General features: G+C 42.9%; 1 protein-coding gene across 7 annotated transcripts in view; it reads left to right on the top strand.

Moving 5' to 3' along the window:
- FOXN3 (forkhead box N3) overlaps nucleotides 1-19,150 on the top strand; it is a 403,885-nt gene that overhangs the window by 209,721 nt on the left and 175,014 nt on the right. For all 7 annotated transcript variants that reach the window (XM_029238650.1, XM_029238649.1, XM_029238644.1 and 4 more), the window contains one exon: nucleotides 10,416-10,552. In XM_029238650.1, coding sequence (XP_029094483.1) covers nucleotides 10,416-10,552 — 137 coding nt within the window. The remainder of the gene's footprint in view (nucleotides 1-10,415; nucleotides 10,553-19,150) is intronic.

The raw sequence follows: 19,150 nt of genomic DNA, 5'->3' as shown, positions 1-19,150 counted from the left end.
TCAGTGTACTGAATGGTGAGTTTTACCTCCTCTCCTATCCACTAGCTTTAAGTCAGTTTGCTTTTTAAATTGGGGGAAAAAAAGGCCTGAAAAAGGCAAGTTAATATATGTCTTTTATTCTCCCATGTAGCCTCTTTGCAATTTGCTTATGCAGTTTTAACTTTAAGGTTGTAGGTGTGATGCAAACTGTTATTTATAAATTTAAAAATGGAATATATCCACATTCCAAACAACTTTATCACGTACCGTCCTGTTTTATATATTTATATATAACCTGTTTTATATCAGTGACAAATAAAACCTTGTAAATTTGCTCATCTTTGTTTCTGTAATAAAGTTATTAGCAGTTAAGTGGTCATGTAGAATTTATTTATCTATCCGTATATCCTCTGTGTATGTGTATGCGAGAGAGAGAGGGAGGGAGGACTGTTTGATGCCACAATATCTCGATTTCATTTGAGTAGTAATTTCACTCTTTGAAGTGGTGTAGCACGGCTGGTATTACAAGTATATAAAACCACCAGCTTTTTATATTTCCTGTGTGTTTTGGGAGTGTATGAAGTTTTTGTAAACTTCTCTGTGTCTGTATTTCTTCTCAGCTTGCCTAAGCTAATACTGTGAGGTTTCAGAAAGGGAGGAATAGTTGACTCTTATTTGCTAAAGGGCCCCAAAGGACAGATTGGTGAAACGAATTGGGAGAATCCCAAGATTTAGTTGGATAAAAGCAGTGATTTTAAAGATGCCAGTTCTTGGGATTCCCTGGTGGCGCAGTAGTTGAGAGTCCGCCTGCCGATGCAGGGGACACGGGCTCGTGCCCCGGTCTGGGAAGATCCCACATGCCGCGGAGCGGCTGGGCCCGTGAGCCATGGCCGTTGAGCCTGCGCGTCCGGAGCCTGTGCTCCGCAACAGTGAGAGGCCACAACAGTGAGAGGCCCGCGTACCGCAGGAAAAAAAAAAAAAAAGCCAATTCTTTGACTTGCTGACTTGGAGTATCAGAGTGCGTGTGTGCGTGCCTGCCTGTGTGTGTGTGTGTGTGTGTGTGTTCCCTTTTCTTTATTAGAACTTACCAGCATAGAGTTTGACAGTATTTTTAAGTAAATGTCTTTTAGGTGTTTTGGTGATCATTTTATTATTGATTGTTGTTAGTGCACTAGCTCTTGACTGCCTTTGGTAGTTGGAAAACAGTAGTCTAGAGAGTACCAAAAAGAACTCATTTCAACCCAAACAAACACTTGCTAGCTTTGCCAGCCGCCATGAGCTGATGTGCTTCACAGTTTCCCTCCCTTTGGCCTCTCCTAACCCCCGGTGGAAATTAGAGTGATGAGTGGTGGAAGTCAGCATCATAGTGAGTGATAGAGGAGAGATTCCTGTAGAGCAAGAGCCATTGGTTGTAAACTCCAATCAACTGGTGTCCTTCCGCCATTCCCACCCCGACCCAGCTTCACCTGCCAGGTTTGTTCTAGAGATCAATTTGGTTTTAGGCAGATCCTGGGGCCATTTTGGTTTTATTTAGGTGTTAATGCAAGGAAATGATTGACTTTTCCTGCACTGATTAAACACACACACAATCTGTCCAGCTTCTCCACTAGAGGTGAAGCATTTTCCTCGTGCCTAAAAAGTTCCTTCCCCACCTGTGCCACCTGCATTCCCTCGTCCCCTTCTCCATGGATGCTTGGTGAAGGGAGGGACGCTTTCAGAGACAGCCGAGGCACGCTTGTGGAAAAGCCTCATTATAGAGCTCATGTGTCTGAATATTGTACAAGTGACATGTTCATCTTGATTTCCGCCTTCCTAGCTTTTAGAATACATCTGTAAAGTCATAGCAAGATGATTGCGGGACTGGAGGAGATTTGTGTATCTGATACTCAGAAGATGCAATGTTAGTGAGTTCGAAATAGTCAGAGGCTGTGAATCTCAGGGGCTCTGTGTCCAGCTCCCGATGCCCACAAGCTGGGCTGGTCCTCCAGGTGCCGGGGCTGCCCTCCCCGCCTGCAGGGCCGCTCCCCGGAATGAAGCTAGACTGAGGCCCACCAGGCCAGGGTCTTGAGAGAGCGATTCCTGTCTGGACCAGGTATGTAATATCTCTTTTCCATTCCTCCTTCTGCTTTTGGAAAACAAACAAACAAAAAAACTATTTAGAAAGCAAAGTGGGACATTTAAAACACTGCAAACAGTTTGGGAAATCCAACTGCCTGATGTGATTTCTTTTTAAAAATATCTTTCTTCTGGTGTAGTTGTCTATTTTCTTATGATGTATCTAGAAAAAAATTCTTTGTGATCAGTTTTGTTCTTTTTCCCTCTCTCCTCCTCTGTTTCATGTATTTGGCTAATTTTTCAGATCCTTTTCTTTTTTTGGCTGTACCCACTTGCGGGATCTTACTTCCCTGACCAGGGATCGAACCCATGCCCCCTGCATTGGAAGCGTGGATTCCTAACCACTGGACTGCGAGGGAATTCCCCAGATCCTTTTCTTAACAGTTTTAAATTTTAAAAATCCCCCTTGATGTTTTTAGATTATAAATTATAGAATTTTAGGACAAAAAGGGCCTTTAGGAATCGCTCACTTGCTAAGCATCCTGTTGTGGTATGACGTTACTGGCACTTGTTAGAATAACTTTTCTTTGTTTTATTTGCTTTTTCCAGTTTCACCCAACTTCTCCTGTGACTTCCTTTGACAGGAAGTAGAATTAAATTAAGTGTCTTTTTCACGCTGGGTATGGTGTTAGGTGCATTTTATATGTTATCACCTTTAAGCCCAACAAGACTGGGAGAAGCCTGTTTTACCTCTAGTACGTAGGTGAAGAAACTGGCAGTCAGAGATGACAAGAGGTTTATTCCTGGTAACACCACAGTAGGGTAGTGGTGTAGACAAGATCCACACAGGCGGATCCCTTTGTTGCTTGGGAGCCATGTGTGGGGTTGCATTCTGGAATTCTCCCTGGGAAGCCCTGTCATTGCCTCTTGCCCCCTCACTGGTCAGAGTCAGTGAGGAGTGTTTGCCTCTCACTGTTGACAGTCCCAGGGAGCATGAACCTCAGAAAGCCAGACTCTGTCCTGGGGCTTTGATGGGAAAGTAAGAGGAGGGATCGGGAGAACACAGTCTCCAAGGGGCTGCAGTTTCTAGCGGGGGAAGCCTGGGGTAGGGGGGTAGCTGGAAGGGGTGTGGGCATTGGGTGGGTCCATAGGAGGAGCTGGCCTGACAGAATATGTGTGTGTGTGTGTGTTGTGTGCTTGTGTGTGTGTATGTGCACAAGTGCGAGGTTTCAGCACCTTTGTGCCCCGCAGGACTCATCCTTTCCCTCCTCTGCCAACCTACACTGCATTGGCCAGCTTGTGCTGTCCTTTATAGTTGTGTATTGTTTGTCTTCCTCTGGAGGTTCTGCACCCTAAAAAAAGGACCCTGCCTTGCATCATGGTTACAGGTGTTGTTAAGTGGCCTGCTTCAAAATGAGGCACGACAGCGTTATTCCCTAGGTCAGCTGTCTCCCCACCCTGTAGCAGGGCAGCGTGGAGGGTAGGGCCTCTCCACTCAGGAGGTGGCAGGTTTAAGGTCTGAAGGGTAGGGACCTCCCTTGGGAAGTACTGGGTTGCCACAGGGTCCTGGCACCCAGGGGCCTCGATGCACAAGGAAGCGACTCAAAACAAGGAGCATCCTCAGAGCCTCGTATCCCTCCTGGCATCACTCCAGTGCCCACGTCTCTGCTTTGTTCTGTTTTGATCCTTTCATTTCTACCTTAGTACGTCTGATATAAAATGCTTCCTTCGGACCAAGGAAAGTACCATCAGACAGTGGAAAACAAATAGCCATGTGTGATTTTTTTTTTTTTTTTAAGATGAAATTTGCATTATTTCACAATTTGGCAAGTACTCCCCCTCACAGGGCAGGGCCTGCGTGTTTTGGAGCTTGATGTCAAGGAAAGCGGGCTATTTAATATTTTACCATCATGATCAGGAGAGCAGTGTTCGTGGAGCTTTTATTATGTGCCACGCAGAGGACTATCTCATTTAATCCTTGCAACGGTCCTGTGAATCAGGTATTATATCACTCCCATTTTATAGATGAGGAAGTTGAAGTTCAGAGGAGTTAAGTAACTTGCCCAAAATGCCCAGAACAGAAAAATGGCAGTGTTGGGAAGCTAGGAAGGAGATGGGGAATTGAAGGTACATGTATACTAAGTAATCTGTAGTAACACATTCTCAAAGCATGGAGTTAGGAGCCCGTGGGATGATTTAGTCCGACCACCTAACTTATAGATGAGAAACTTGAGACCCAGGGAGGGAAAGTGAACTGGACATACACATTGACTTTCAGAAGCAGTGGTATTAGGTGCAGCTCAACAAATACTAACACGTGTACTCATCACTGATGGGCATACTTACTCCAGTGAGCGTCCGTACCTCTTCCCTCCCGCATCCCTGCAGATGGGCCCCTTTCCTGCCTTGGAGCACTTGACTTAGATCATCATTGGCATCCCCTCCCCAGTTCCACAGGACCCAGCCCAACTCTCTTAGCGCCTGAAGACTCCCCTTACCTGGTTTTAGGTTCCCAAACTACAGGAGCTTTGAGTCTGAACCCTGGGTTCAAGTGCAGAAGCTGTAGAGAGGGACCAAGCCAACAGTGGCCTGTGTTCTTGTAAATAAAATACTATGGAAGCACAGCCATGTCTGTTCATTTACATCCGTGGTTGCTTTTGTTCTGCAACGGCAGAGGTGTATAGTTGCAACAGGGATCTTGTGGCCTACAAAGACTAAAAAAAAATTTTTTTTCTTTGGCTGCGTCGTGTGGCTCGTGGGATCTTAGTTCCCCGACCAGGAATTGAACCCGTGCCCCCTGCTGTGGAAGTGCCAACTCCTAACCACTGGACCACCAGAGAATTCCCAACAAAGACTAAAATAGTTACTCTGATCCCTTAAGAAAATGTTTACCAGTGCCTGCTGTAGAAGAATCAGTTAATGTTAAACCTCTAAAGCGAGACCACCTCAGATCTACCTTTCTGTGTTCGTAAGCTTTTGCTATAAAGTTTGGGGTCAGTGAGGGGACAGCAGAGGGAAGGGAGTGGCCTATGTCCAGCAAGTTCCTTCAAGTACCTTAATCAGTAGGTCTTAATACAAAGACTCAAATGTTGTATGTTCACCTGAGCACTGGATTTCTCCCTGCCTCCCAAACTTTGACCTAGTTACTCAAATCAAACCATTATTCTTCTCTTTTCTTTACCTGCCACTTCTAATCCATCGCCAGGTCCCATTGCTTCTCCAGATTACATCCCGAAGCTGCCCTCTCTTCTACGTCACTGCTGCCACCTGGGCACGTCGGGCCTGGGCTGTGGCATCAGCTCATCACAGATCCCGGCAGGTCCTCTTCCACTCCCAACCCTTTTATTTTTCACACAGCAGCAAGTTCCTGTCTTCCAACTCACAACTCTCTTTATTTCCTTCACAGCAGGCAGTACAGTCTGTCATAATCTTGCTTATTTATTTCTTGACTTACTTACCGTCTCCTTCCCCCTCCAGAATCCAAGCTTCAAGAGAGCAGTTGCCTTATTGTATTGTTCTGTATTCACTAATGTACCCCCATGGTGCCTGGCATACAGCGGGTACCATATGGGTGAGGGAACGGAAGAGGGTGGGTGGTGTTGGAAACATCCGTGGAAATGGCATATCAGAAGCATCAAAAGGGATTGTTTGGGATTGATGTGTACACACCGCTGCTATATTTCAAATGGATAACCAACAAGGACCTAGTGTACGGCACAGGGAACTCTGCTCAATATTATGTAACAACCTAAATGGGAAAAGAATTTGCAAAAGAATAGATACATGTATATGTATAACTGAATCACTTTGCTGTACACCTGAAACTAACGCAGCATTGTTAATCATTATACTCCAGTACAAAATAAAGAGTTAAAAAAAAAGTGGGGGGCATTGTTTCAGAGTCACCAGAAACACGTATCCAGCTCCCTGCTCCATTTTGCCATGGGTCCTGCCTCATTAACCCCCATCCCCAAGCATGGTCCCTCCCCTGTGAATTGGGGGTCACATTGAGGGAGTCCTCCGTTACAGCTGGGAAAGGGCTTTATCCTTCAGAAGTGACGAGAAGGAAGAAAATGGAAACCATTGCTCTAGAACAGTGTTTACTACCCGTTTTGGACCCAGATCCCCAGTAAGAAGTGTATGTTACTTTGTGATCCACTGTACACCAACACGCAGGTGTACTCACACACACATTTCACAAAATATTACTTTAGTACAGATGCTTTCTAAGCTGTTCTATTTGGTTCTAGTCCGTTCCATGCAGGCAGTGCTGGTTGTGACCCATTACACTGACTGCGTGCCCCATTAATGTATCATGGGCCACATTTTGTAAACGATGTTTTAAAATACGGTTTATCCTCAGGGACAACCTAGTGAAGAGACCCGCAGTGAAGGCCCGATGTTCGGCAGACTGACCAGTGCTACCATGCGGGTCTGCAGAGTTCCGGGAACAGGGAGAAATTCATGGGCTGCCAGGGATGCCCCTGGATCCAGACCTCTCAGGGAAAAACAGGTTATCCTTAGAAGTTAGATTTAAGATTTAATTTAGTTGCTATTCTTATCTCTCTCTTTTTTTAAAGCCCTTCTCACTAATCAGTTCTTTCTATAATATAGGTTCTCCTGGGCTTTTTTTCGTGCTATATACTGATATTTTTATTGCTAACAAGGAATTGTCTGTTATTCCCCAGGTGCTTTTTAATTAAAACAACAACTTGGCTTCATCTGTATGTTCTTACTCCTCTTTCCTTTTCACATTAGTTTTCTCAAACTCTGTGTGTGTGCGCGCACACACCCGTGCTCATGTAAGAAAGATCTTCCTTCACCTCTCCCTTCCTTCACAGACATGTTTTTGTCTTAAATATATATATATTTATATATATATATATATATAATATATAAAAATGTGTTTATAAATATGCATTTTATATATTTATAAATATAGAAAATATGTATATTTATATATTTTATAAAAATATATTACCTATATAAATATATATAAATATTTTTCAAAGATGAAAATATGTCTGTGAATAGAAATCTTTCTTCCCTTATTATCTTGAATCCCCTAACATTTAATGGTGCATGAGCCTCACAGTTATTATGGTTCAAAAAAAGAAATCCATATTCTTTAGATGAGATGCAGATAATTCTAAAAGCTCTGACCCTCAAACTTATTACACAACTCTAATCAAATTACACCCTTTTCTCCCCTGTTATGGGCATTAAATGTAATTTTTCCTGGCCAAATAAACTTGAGCATTCTCTGCTCTGCATAGTTCCATTTAAAAAGTTTTCAAGTCAACCTTTTTACTATTCTGAACTGTTACATGAAACCAACGAGAATGCTTGCAAATAAGATGCGGTGCCAGCCTCTTTCATGCTCCTTCCAAGCTCTGCCTAGAGCTCTCCACTGGAAAATCATTGGAGGGATTTGAGGGATCTCCAGTGTCCCCATAGGTGTGTCCTGAAGATGCCCTTTTGGCTTATTTTTTTCTCTCTGGAAATTCTGAGTGTGAGATACTGAAATTGGTGTTTGGTCTGTGAAAATCTATCACAGTTCCAGACCACTCTCACCGTAAAATGCAGAACTGATCAAGGTAGGAACCGTGATGATCCCAAGCTCAGGCACATTGCCTGCAGTGAAGATACTGTGAATGTGTGCTGACCAAGTTTGGAATTAAACCTTAGCTTGGTGATCACTGTGCAAAGACCCGAGCAAAAGAAAACTTCTAGTAGGGAAGTCAGAATTGGCTTCCTGAGCAAGGGAGAAGTAACATGGAGTGAGGGGTTCATAGAAGGGCGATGGGGGGGTGGGGTGGAAATAAAGTGGGGCGTCTTAGAGAGTAGGAAAGCTCTCCAGAGCGCCCTTGCTGAGCCGGGACCAATGGCACTCCAGTAGATTAATACTTAGTCCTCACGTGGAAGGTCTGCTTGCTGGAGGCCCCACCCACTGCCTCTGTTGGAATTTGGTGATTCATGATGGGAAAATCGGATGTGGAAAGCATGGTGCAGCCAGCTTTGCCTTCTTTCTTCTGTCCAAAAGGACCTGTTCGTTGTCCCCTCCGCCCTCCGCCATTTATCGAATGCCTGTACATTCTCCACTGTTCTAGGTGTTTCCTGTCATGCTGTACCGCACACCTGTCTCTAAGGGGGTCTTTATTTTGCCACTGAGGAAGCCTGGACTTTCTAGGGGACCCTGATTTGCCCAAGGCCACGCAGGAAACATCTGTCTGGCTTTAGAACTCCCGTTCTTACTGTAGCTCGGCCTGCCTCTTGTACCTGGATCACTTACCTTGCGATCCTCCCTGCACCCCAATCCTGCGGGGTTTCCCCCTTTTTCTTCTGGTAAATAGTAGTGTAGTATAATAAACAAGGTGCTACGGATTAGGAGAAACCGCCTTCTTGGCTTATTGTTATTTCCCTTCATTTGTTTGTCATATTTTTATTCCCTGTAAGATTAAACGGCCCTACCCTGAAAACCACCTTGATGAAAACAGAAGCCCCGTGTGGTTCCCAGAGCCAGGGTAGTCTCATTGCAGAAATCTGTGGGTTGCACATGGGCCCTGGCCCTCCAACTAGCTAGTTGGGAGCCTTGTCTTCAAGGGGATTGGAAAGGGAGTCCCACTGGCACAGGGCTCGACAGGGAGCCTTTGATGGACTCAGGCCAGGACCCCTGCTGCCGAGCAGGTGACTGGCTTTTGTGGTTTGCTTTACGTTATCCAGATCTGGTAGTTACTGGTCTTCCTCCACGCCTCTCAGCATCTTGGCTTTTGCTTTCTTCTAAAAAGCGTGCCGCACAGCTTTTTTCCAAAGGACAGAATGGAAGGTCCAGGGCTGATCATTGGTGGCCTGCCTGCTTTACCCGGAAAGTGTCATTAGTCCCCCTTCTGGGCTTGAAAATGTACGCGTGGAAGGAAAGACCACGTAAGGGTGTTGAGTTTTCTAAAATTGAAATGTTTCATTTCTTTAAACATCCGGGTGGTTAAACTGGGAGCTTTGGTGTTTAGCCCAGGCAGGTTGGCCTGACTGGGACTGTGTTTGGGGTCAGGCCTGCACTTGCGGGGCGGGTGGGGGGAGAAATGGGGGAGGGGGAGCAGAGGCTCTAGCCCCGGATCTTGGCTTTGAGCAGTTCCCTGTGCTGAGTGCTCTGGTGGTGTTGATAGTGAAGAATTTTAAGGGGTTCTGTGAATAAGTTTGTAAGTAAACTATCTGGTAAACTGATGACTGAAATACAAATTTTTAAAACTTTAAAGATTTTAGGAATAATTTATTTTTAGTTCTCCTTCTAGGGGATTTTCTTGGACTTTGCCCCCTGCATAATAGTTAAATGATTTTCTTGTTTGCTTTCTAAATCTTCCTGTAGTATAATAGTTGTGAAAATTAGAGAGTCGTTGGCTGGAAGCATGGGGTGGGTGTGGGTTTATATAATTTGACTTCTTTTCTCTCCAAATCAGTAAATGTTTACAAATGACCTTATCAAGCAGCTTGGGTACATTCGGTCACTTGAAAGCGAGCAGTCAGAACAGTGACTGCCCATCATATCAGCCTGCCGCCAGATCCAGCGGGCCTCAGAGGCAGATCTTGCGTTTGTTTTATAAAATGCTGTGTGCCCAGAACGAAAGCGTCCAACTGAAAGTGGGCCTCCGAGCAAGTCTCCCTCTTTCCATGGAACCAGTTTGATAAAATTTGTATTTTAAAAGTGTCTGACTTCTGAAGATTCAGGTCTGGAGCAAAATCCAGAATGGAGGATATCAAAAAATAAGTACTGGATTCTGGCTAAGGTTTACCACTGCTGCCTGAGTTCTTTTGTTTCTTTGGGAAGGTCATTACAGAATTCCATTGGAAGCTTAAATAATGTCATTCTTTTGTTAGGCAGGACAAAACAAGTAGATTACTTTTCTGTTTTTTTAAAGTGGCACCGACGTAATATGGTTTGAAAACATAACCCTCGAATTTTTAAAGCAGAGACAGAGTTTTGAGGGTGTCTCTGCCCTCTTTTTCTCTCAACCCTTGATACCTGACAAATTTAAAACTCACTTTTTAAAGGGGATACATATGTTTTTCAAAGTTGACACTGAAAAATCATAAGGGAACTGAGGGTTTTGGTCAGTAGGATATGAAAATTAACAATATTATTGTAGCAACATCACCTGGAAATAACATATTCATTTTGTTAAACTTAACGTGTGTGCACAGAAGCGCATTGCCTGGTGGTCCTTTGTCAGAGGACAATAGTACAGTAGTTAAGGCTGGCAGACAGTTAACAAAGAAGTGAGAGGCTTTTCAAAATAAGTAACTGTGATGAGAGTTATACATCTACTTACTGCACGGTAGGTACTGTCTCTATATTAATCACTTCTGTATTTTATTGTTCTTTGCAGAGTATCGGGAAAGGGTCATTGTGGTGCATAGACCCAGAGTATAGACAAAATCTAATTCAGGCTTTGAAAAAGACACCTTATCACCCACACTCGAATGTGTTCAATACACCTCCCGCCTCTCCTCAGGCATATCAAAGGTAAGCCATTCAGACTTCTTTTGTTTTGGGGTTGGTTTGTTTGTTGTCTACTGAAGTTGCATTATTTTGGCAGAGACAGGCACTGAAACTAATTTAATAGGCTGTATGATTTGAAAAATAACTGTAGATAAATGAGAAAGAAGTTAAGTATTCTTGGAGGCATATCCAATTGTTTTTTCGGCAAACCTTACCGCTTCTGCTGCTTGGGACGAATGTGTCTCCTTCCAGAAGGCTTCATGGTGGGTGAAATAATGTCTTCCTGGGTAGAAACATTTACAAAGGAAAGTTGTCAGCTTTAACATCTCAGAGTGTGGCCGTTTGCAGGGATGAGAGTCCAGGAGCGCGTCGGGTAAGCGATTGCAACTTCCCATCCTCCGAGCCAGAGTGTCTCCAGGTGTTTCACTGAAGGATGCACAGAGTTGTTGCCGCTCGCCGTCTCCATGTAGGCGGTGCTCCAGAGCGATCGTTTCGTTGTGGTTACTTGGTGTTTGCCTCTTCAAGGAAAACAGCAAAGAGCAGTAGAGGCTAGGATTGCCCCTCACGTGCCCATTTGTTTTGAGACAGTGAGGTCATGGGTGCCATTTTTACAGAGATAGAATTGGAGGGGAGGATATGCAACCTGTCACTCAAAAAAAAATAGGTTACTATTTTTAGTATTTTGGCTAAATAAATAGCCCTATAAAACAGAACCAATTTTTAAAATTGATTTTCTCTTGCATAGTGTTTGGGTTTGAAATCTATCCCTCAACTCTACAAAAAAATTTTTTTTTCTTTAACGTATAGAGATGTTTCTGTTGTTACCAGTCAGTTAAGAGAATGATCCTTGGACTACAAGTTTACGTCAGTGAGGAAAGGCGTGAATTCATAGATGTCGGTAGTTTCACAGTCTGTGTCATTGCAGATTCTTTCCCTAGTCTGGTGTTTGTTCTGCAGAAGGGAGCACAAAGTGATCCTCTGAAACAGCATTAATGAAGTTCTTGTACATCTCAGTTGAGAAGCATTCCATCACAGGGCTTAGACAATCAGTCTTCAGCAAGAGACGGGGAGGAACAGCTGGGCTCTCTGAGAAGACTGCTGTATGTCTGCCTTCGCTAGGCGATTAGCGTGATGGTAGCCATAGCAACTGCAGCATCTCCATAGTAACACGTAGCCGAGACAGGTGCAGTTGCATCACAAGGCTGTTTGTTGCCTGGCAAAAGGACAGGCCATTAGTACTTAGATATGGGCTGTTGCCTTAGAAACAAATAACCCTACATAGCAACTACAGTTGGCTTGAAAGATTTGGGGGCAAAAAAGGTTGTAGCAGCTTTTGTCTATGTTCATAAAAATCAGTGGAAGCATACTTTATTGGAAATGACAACTTGAGGTCATATAGCTGTAGGAGATAAAATGGGATTTTCCAAAGCAGCCCAGCCAGCATTGTAGAAATGTCCAGAAGGGCAGAGCCATATGCTTGGTTTTCTCCTTGTGGCCGTAACCACTCCTGAAATGGGAGAAAACTGGGTTTGGAGTGGAGACTTACTGATGTGCAGGGTTGATGGGGGAGGGGATGACCCTCATTATTGGAATAATTCCCAGATTCTCATGTTCCTTTGTCATTCTGCTCCCCTCACCCTCCACACCCCACAGAAAACCCTTCACTTTCCTCCCAGTTTGTACCTCGGAAGTATTTCGTATCCTTTTGCTTCTAAGAAGTTAAGAACATAAGTGTTATTCACTGGGTCACATCACTGGTTCATTTAGGCCAGTATTTTGTTGCCAAACGCGACCCCAAGGGAAACACAGTAATTATTTAATAATTTGAAGGATTAGAGTAGAGCTCTAGAGGTTGCAAGAGGAATGCATACTCAGGCGAGAGACTTTATGAGCTGGCCTAAGCCTAATGACTTCATTTGATTTTTTAATATAGGAATAAAAATGCAGATGAACTGGAACTTTTGTAATGAAAATAATTTCCAAACGAAAACTTCAGATCCCAGTATGTCACATCCAGTTCCTCTTCTCCCAGTTGACTGAGGGGAAAAAAAAAGTTTCTGCCTCTACGCATGCGGGAGCTTAGATTTCACCTCCGTAAAGATTACTGGATGTGGAGTGAGAAGACAGAGCAGATTTCAGCCTGCCTCTTCCATGTCTTAACTCTAAGAACAAGTCACTTTCTCTTTCCCGGGGACTATAGTTCCTTCGTCTGAAAGCTTAGTATCCTGTAGTGTGTAAAATTGTACTAAGGGTCCTAAATGCTGGATGATTGTATAATATTCGTATAGCTGACAGTGATGTAGTCGGTTCCGTTCTAAGCCATCGGGCCACTTGTGGACATGACTTAGGGAAGGTGGAAGTGGGACAAAGCGAGTCATTAAACAGGGACCGCAAATGATGACCTGACACGATCTGGCTGGGTCCTCTGTGATGCAGGGAATCACCTGTCTGGCCCGCAGGATTGCTGTGAGGGGCACCTGGGAAGCGCTTGGCTTTCACAGAGCTGGTACTTAGCATGCGGAAGATGGTGATTATACTAGATGGGTGGTTGTTGCTCGTACTTGCAGGTGTGCTTGGCAAGTAGTGCTCTGAACCAAGCTGCAGGTGGCTGGAAACTCTGCAGGGAAAATGAAGCATCTGAAAACACTGACCCCGAAACCTTGTTCACGTCCAAATATGATGCTCAGTACTGCCACACGGAGATTGTGCCTCTGTTTTCCAGTATACCCTTTTGAATATTTGTTAGAAGCATCACTGTGATCTGTCTTCATCTTCACTGGGTGCTGCACTTTGTTCTTCCTGTGGCCGTGTCCAAATTTCCCTTTTTTAGAAGGACATCAGTTATACTGGATTAGGGGACTACCCTATTCAGTATGATCTAATCTTTTTTTTTTTCTGTGGTACGCGGGCCTCTCACTGTTGTGGCCTCTCCCGTTGTGGAGCACAGGCTCCGGACGCGCAGGTTCAGCGGCCATGGCTCACGGGACCAGCCGCTCCGCGGCATGTGGGATCTTCCTGGACCGGGGCACGAACCCGCGTCCCCTGCATCGGCAGGCGGACTCTCAACCACTGCGCCACGTGGGAAGCCCAGTATGATCTAATCTTAACTAATTACATCTCCAATGACTCTATTCCCAAATAACATCACATCTGAGGTACTGGTAACCAGGACTTTAATGTGAATTTTTTTTTGTATGTTGGAGGGGGAACACAAAATTCATCCCTTCACAACCCTTTTCTTAAGTAAGGCATTTCACTAATAAAAATATGGAGAAGCAGAAAGTAAGGAAGTGTTCAGAAAACAAGGATGTAAAAAGCCTACCAGAGCCAACCTGAATTTGCTCCCAGTGGCCAAAGCGGGGACAATATGAACAACAAATAAATAACATAGCATTGGGATATAACTCCAAATATAAAATACATGTCTGTGAATCCATACTGATATAAATAAATGCTCAAATAAATAAATGAGAGTAGAGACAAATTTCCCATACGGAAGAATTCTAAATAATTTATGTAGATATTCATCCATTCAAGGAGTGGCAGTTTAACTCCCCACCCCTTGAGTGGCTGCACTTAATGACTTACTTCCAAAGAGCAGTGTGGAAAGGGGGTGGAAAAGGAAGTTTATGGTGGAAAACCTGGCAAACACTACCTTGGCCAGGTGGTCAAAGCTAACAGCATCTGTGATATGAAGTTGACAAGATGTACCCGTGATAACGATGTCAAGAAATTATCACTTCACCTTTGTTGTCCTCCCCCCCCCAAATCCCTAACTTCTCTGTAATCAGAGAAAAACATTAGGCAAGGTTTTGTCCCCAAGGTGGTGCGGTGGGGGGGGGGGGCATTCTTAAAAATACCCGACTAATTGTCTTCAAAGCTGTCAGGTCATCAAAAACAAAGAAAGTCTGAGAAACTGTTACAGACCAGAGGCTACGAAGACATTGTGAGACATGGTGACTAAATGGGTAATGGGATCTCTTGGATAGGTTCCTGGAACAGAAAGAGGACATTAGGGAAAGACTAGTGAAATAGGAATAAAGTGTGCAGTTAATAGCAACGTATCAGTGTTGGTTCCTTAGTTGTGACAAATGTACCATAGTAACCTAAGATGTTAACCTTGGACAAACTGAGTGTAGGGTCTGTGAGAACTCTCTGCACTGTCTCTGTAACTTTTCTGTTCAAGAAAAAGCAGTCCCCGATGCGCAGACTAGTTGAGTTTATCAATTTAAAACAACCATGTCGCTTTTGTTGTAATGGAAAGTGAAAATCACTGCATCGCTGAGCAGTTTGCCCGACTCATTTGGAGTCTGTCTCTATCATGTTACAAGACAACTGAAGAGCTCTTGCTTTTACCTCATTCTCCCTAGGATCTGCTGAGCCGTACAAGGGGCTGGGCTGTAAGTTGGCTCTTACAGTTCTTGGAACTCTATTTCTGTGAAATGACGCTCAACTGTGCTTGGTAGGGTCCCCGAGGTCAAGCTGCCCATGCCAAATCAACTTTTTGTTCCCAGCTTTTGCCAGTGTGACTTTCAGACTCTAGGTCTGGAAAGAGGAGGGAGGATGGTGTAGTTGGCTTTCTTGCCCATACGTCTTCAGAAAAGTCCTATTATCTGGTTTAATGGTTTTGTTGCCTATGCCCCTCTTTCGTGGACGTGGGATTTCTCATTAATGGATATGCACATTTTAGTGCTTTTGATATAGATATTGCCAATTTGCCTTCCAATTTTAGACTCTGTTCCAATCTATACTCCCACCAACTTATTAGGAATTTTCCCTTTTCTAATCTTTCTCCGTGTCTGATGGTTAAATAAACAGCTCCCCAGTGGGTGACCTTGACTTTTATGATTTTGATACTTTATAGTGGGGGCCCTTAAACTTGACAATACTCAATTCACACCCCTTAAATAGTGGGCACCCCAAAACAATGTTTATGACAACAGATTGTTTTCAAAAGTTATGTATAGGGTCTTATGTAGCGTCCTCTCTGGGATAGGCACCAATCCAAAATCAGTTTACAGAAAAAAAGTTTCAATCATCTCTCACCATAGGCGGGAACAGGTTTTATGATGAATCAAACAGGATGGTTTATAGAGAGTTTCCTGGATGATCATTTTTTCAGAGAAGGGAAATTCAGTAAAATATACCTAATTTGGGAGCCAGAGCCACTATAGTTTTATGCTTCCTTGGTACCTCCAAAGAAATCTCAGCATCTTATATGCCTCTGGTCTATGTGATGGGGCAGCCATGGTTGGGCTTTAGAGGAACATAAACCCTGATTGAGGGGACTTCTGTTGCCCAATGCACCTTTCACTTTTTGCTTAAATATCTTTAAAAATAATGACAGCGTATTTTATATTTTATATAAAGTATTGTAGCCTAACATGTACAGAGTTAGAAAAATCCATAAGACTTTTATTTGCTGATCTAGGTCTGAAGATTTATTTTTTGGATGACTTTAAAGTTTACAGAGGCAAAACATTTCAAGAAAGTTTCTGTCGCTCTCACCTATTTTTTTTTTTTTTTAAAGAAAATTCCGAACATTTAAGCTTATCATTTAGCTCCTTATTTTCTTTTTGCTTCTTCAGAGCAGTTTAATGAGCCGATACGTTAATGGCCTCTCCAAAGGTTTTGGCCTTTCAGATATTGAGGGTCTTAATGAAAATGGCTGATTTTAGTGCTGACTCACCAAAAGGTTTTATTTTTATCCTGCCTGCTGCCCTATTCATGTGCTTTGAGCTTATTCTTTATAATTTTTAAAAATGCCTACATAGCAGAACAATACTGCTAAGGATATAGAAATTGTACAGGGTGGTCAGTATATGTTTGAATTAAGGAAATCATCAGGGATTCCTCACCAGGTAAGTAAGCATTGGTCGAAGGAGAGACCTGATGATGGCAGATGGGGGATTGCGTTGGGAGGAGGTAGGGCAAGGTGGGGTGTTCAGGGAACTCATCCTTTTAGACAATTAAAAGATTAGAAAATCCTTACAATGTTAAGCTTGTTAACATAACCATGTTAATTCCCCCACTAAAATGCTGAATTTGTACACAGCAAGGAATAGCTTATTCATTGCTTGGATAACATCCAATAATTTTTTAACTTATAAGACATCTTTCATTCCAGTTATTCAAAGTGGTATGCATTTAATTGTTGGCAGAAGAACTGCAAAGCCAAAATAAAATCAGTTTTAACTTGTATTAAAGGGGTTTGTTAGATCATTGTGTCATCGCAACTTTTAATTCGGTCAAGTATAAAGAATAAATGTGAGGATTTAGATTAGTTACATCATTATTACACATTACACGCCTTATATTTACTTGTAAGCGACATATTTGATGGAAACCATAAATAGTTTTTTAAAAGCTCCTCATATACAATACACTTACTTGTGTAAGTGTAATTAAAAAGGGTGAGGTATTAGGTATTTTGAAAGCATATGCGTTAAACTGCAACATTATGCTTAATTTTTTAAAGGACAATATTCTTTTAAATTTTAAAAATCTTTTAAAATCAGTGTGAAGCTTCATTGTGCTAAATATATTGAAGGATGTGCTAAATTAATTTGGTAAAATGAATATGGGATTGGATGACAAGATTTTAAAAAAACGAACTTTGTTTTGTTAAAAAGTTGGAGGAGACATCATAGAAAAGGCTTACAATTGTAGGGGTTCACTCATATATAAAAAACAATGCTCATTTACAGTGTGAGCTTTAAAAATCCATTAGTTAGCTATGATTTTCTTTGCATATCAAATCATATTGTCTATTGACTTCCATTCTTTTTTCTGAGTTTGTCTCGGAATATTTTTAATCTCAGCATTTTACCTGCAGTATGCTGTCCATTGTACATTTCATCCTCCGTTATTTTATTTAAATGGAAAATAGTCTCTGTTATCTTTGAGCTCTTATGTACTAGGTGTATCGTATGAATATAGTGCCCAGTCATCCAATTTCATCCTGTTTTCACACTCACTTTGAAAGTTGAATGTTTCAGCAGCTATCTATTTTACTCAGGTGCGGAGTGAAACTCATGGCCAAGAGAGAGCCAAGCTGAGTTCTTTTTCATCCTCTGAACTCTTGGGGTGCCCTCAGTCCCTGGTTGGTATTCTGTCAGCAGAAGTGTTAGGATCTCTTTAAATCTGCTACTGATAAATTTCTGTTGATCTAACTACTGAGATAATGGGTAACAAAGGGGCTCTGTGTCCCTGATTCCTGGTTAGAAAGTTGAAGTGTTGATGGACTCGGCAGGAGTCTGGGGTCTTTACCGATTTGCTTCCTGTTTATTTGCATCTCCAAATAGCCAGCGAAGGACCTGGCAGATTCCTGGTCAGAGCATCTTAGGGGCCGACCTGCATTCTGCATGTTTGTCAACCCCCTCACCTTCTCGGAGGGGGAGAAATTGATCTCCATGTTAGAAATATGAAAGAGCTGTCAAAAACACATGGAATCAGTGATGTACAACATGAGACAACAGACTGCACACTCTGTTTTGCAGGAGGGTAAAATTGGCACATTAAAAAAAAATTTTTATTGGAGTATAGCTGCTTTACAATGTTGTGTTAGTTTCTACTGTAGAGCAGAGTGAATCAGCCACATATATATCTCCCCTCTTTTTTGGATTTCCTTCACATTTAGGGCACCACAGAGCATTGAGTACAGTTCCCTATATAGTAGGTTCTCATTAGTTATCTAAAAATCGGCAAATTTTTCATCACAATAGAAAATTAAAAGCAGCCACTGCCATTTGTAAGACTCCTCTTTCTCCAACTTCTGGTTACACTAAACACTCCTGGATTTTATAGACTAAAAAGGAGGGGGATTAAGAAGTAGAGGCCTAATATAATTAGATTAGACAGTAGAACCCATCATTCACAAAAGATTTGAGGAAGGAAGAATGGGGGTGGGGAGAATTCGTGTACTATAAGTGTGTCAGCTGTGAATTAATGTTGGTCAAAAGCGTACTGTAAGTAGTTTCAGGTTATATTAATAAAAGGTGAGTATTTGAACAAGTGATATGATGACCAGTAATTCCCACTTTCAGTGTAGACCAGACCTCACTGCGATGTTTCTGACCAGGTGGGAGGGGGACTTTAAGATAATGAGAAAAGCGGTGAGGCTGGTGGAAGAGCTGGAAATGTGTGATCTGGAGAAAATACTTTCAGAAGATCAGCATGCCAGCCGTCTTCAACTTCTGCTAGGAGGGATTTGGGTCCAGTGGGTTGAAGTTATAGAAGGAAAGATTTGGGCTCAGTTAAAAAAGATCTCTCCAACAGAACAGCATCTAACAATGCCAGACACATACCAGGATCTGGGTAACTGTTTGGGTGGGTAAGTGTTTGGGTGGGTAAGTATTTGGGTGGATGGGTAACTGTTCGGGTGGGTAAGTGTTTGGGTGGGTAAATGTTTGGGTGGATGGGTAACTGTTTGGGTGGGTAAGTGTTTGGGTGGATGGGTAACTGTTTGGATGGGTAAGTGTTTGGGTGGGTAAGTGTTTGGGTGGATGGGTAAGTGTTTGGGTGGATGGGTAACTGTTTGGGTGGATGGGTAAGTGTTGGAGTGGGTACGTGTTTGGGTGGGTAAATGTTTGGGTGGATGGGTAACTGTTTGGGTGGGTAAGT

This window comes from Monodon monoceros, unplaced genomic scaffold (assembly GCF_005190385.1).
Source record: "Monodon monoceros isolate NGI ecotype Baffin Bay Population unplaced genomic scaffold, NGI_Narwhal_1 Super_Scaffold_21, whole genome shotgun sequence".
NCBI lineage: Eukaryota > Metazoa > Chordata > Mammalia > Artiodactyla > Monodontidae > Monodon > Monodon monoceros.
Note: the sequence above shows the minus strand (reverse complement) of the source record. Positions and strands in the feature narration are given on the sequence as shown.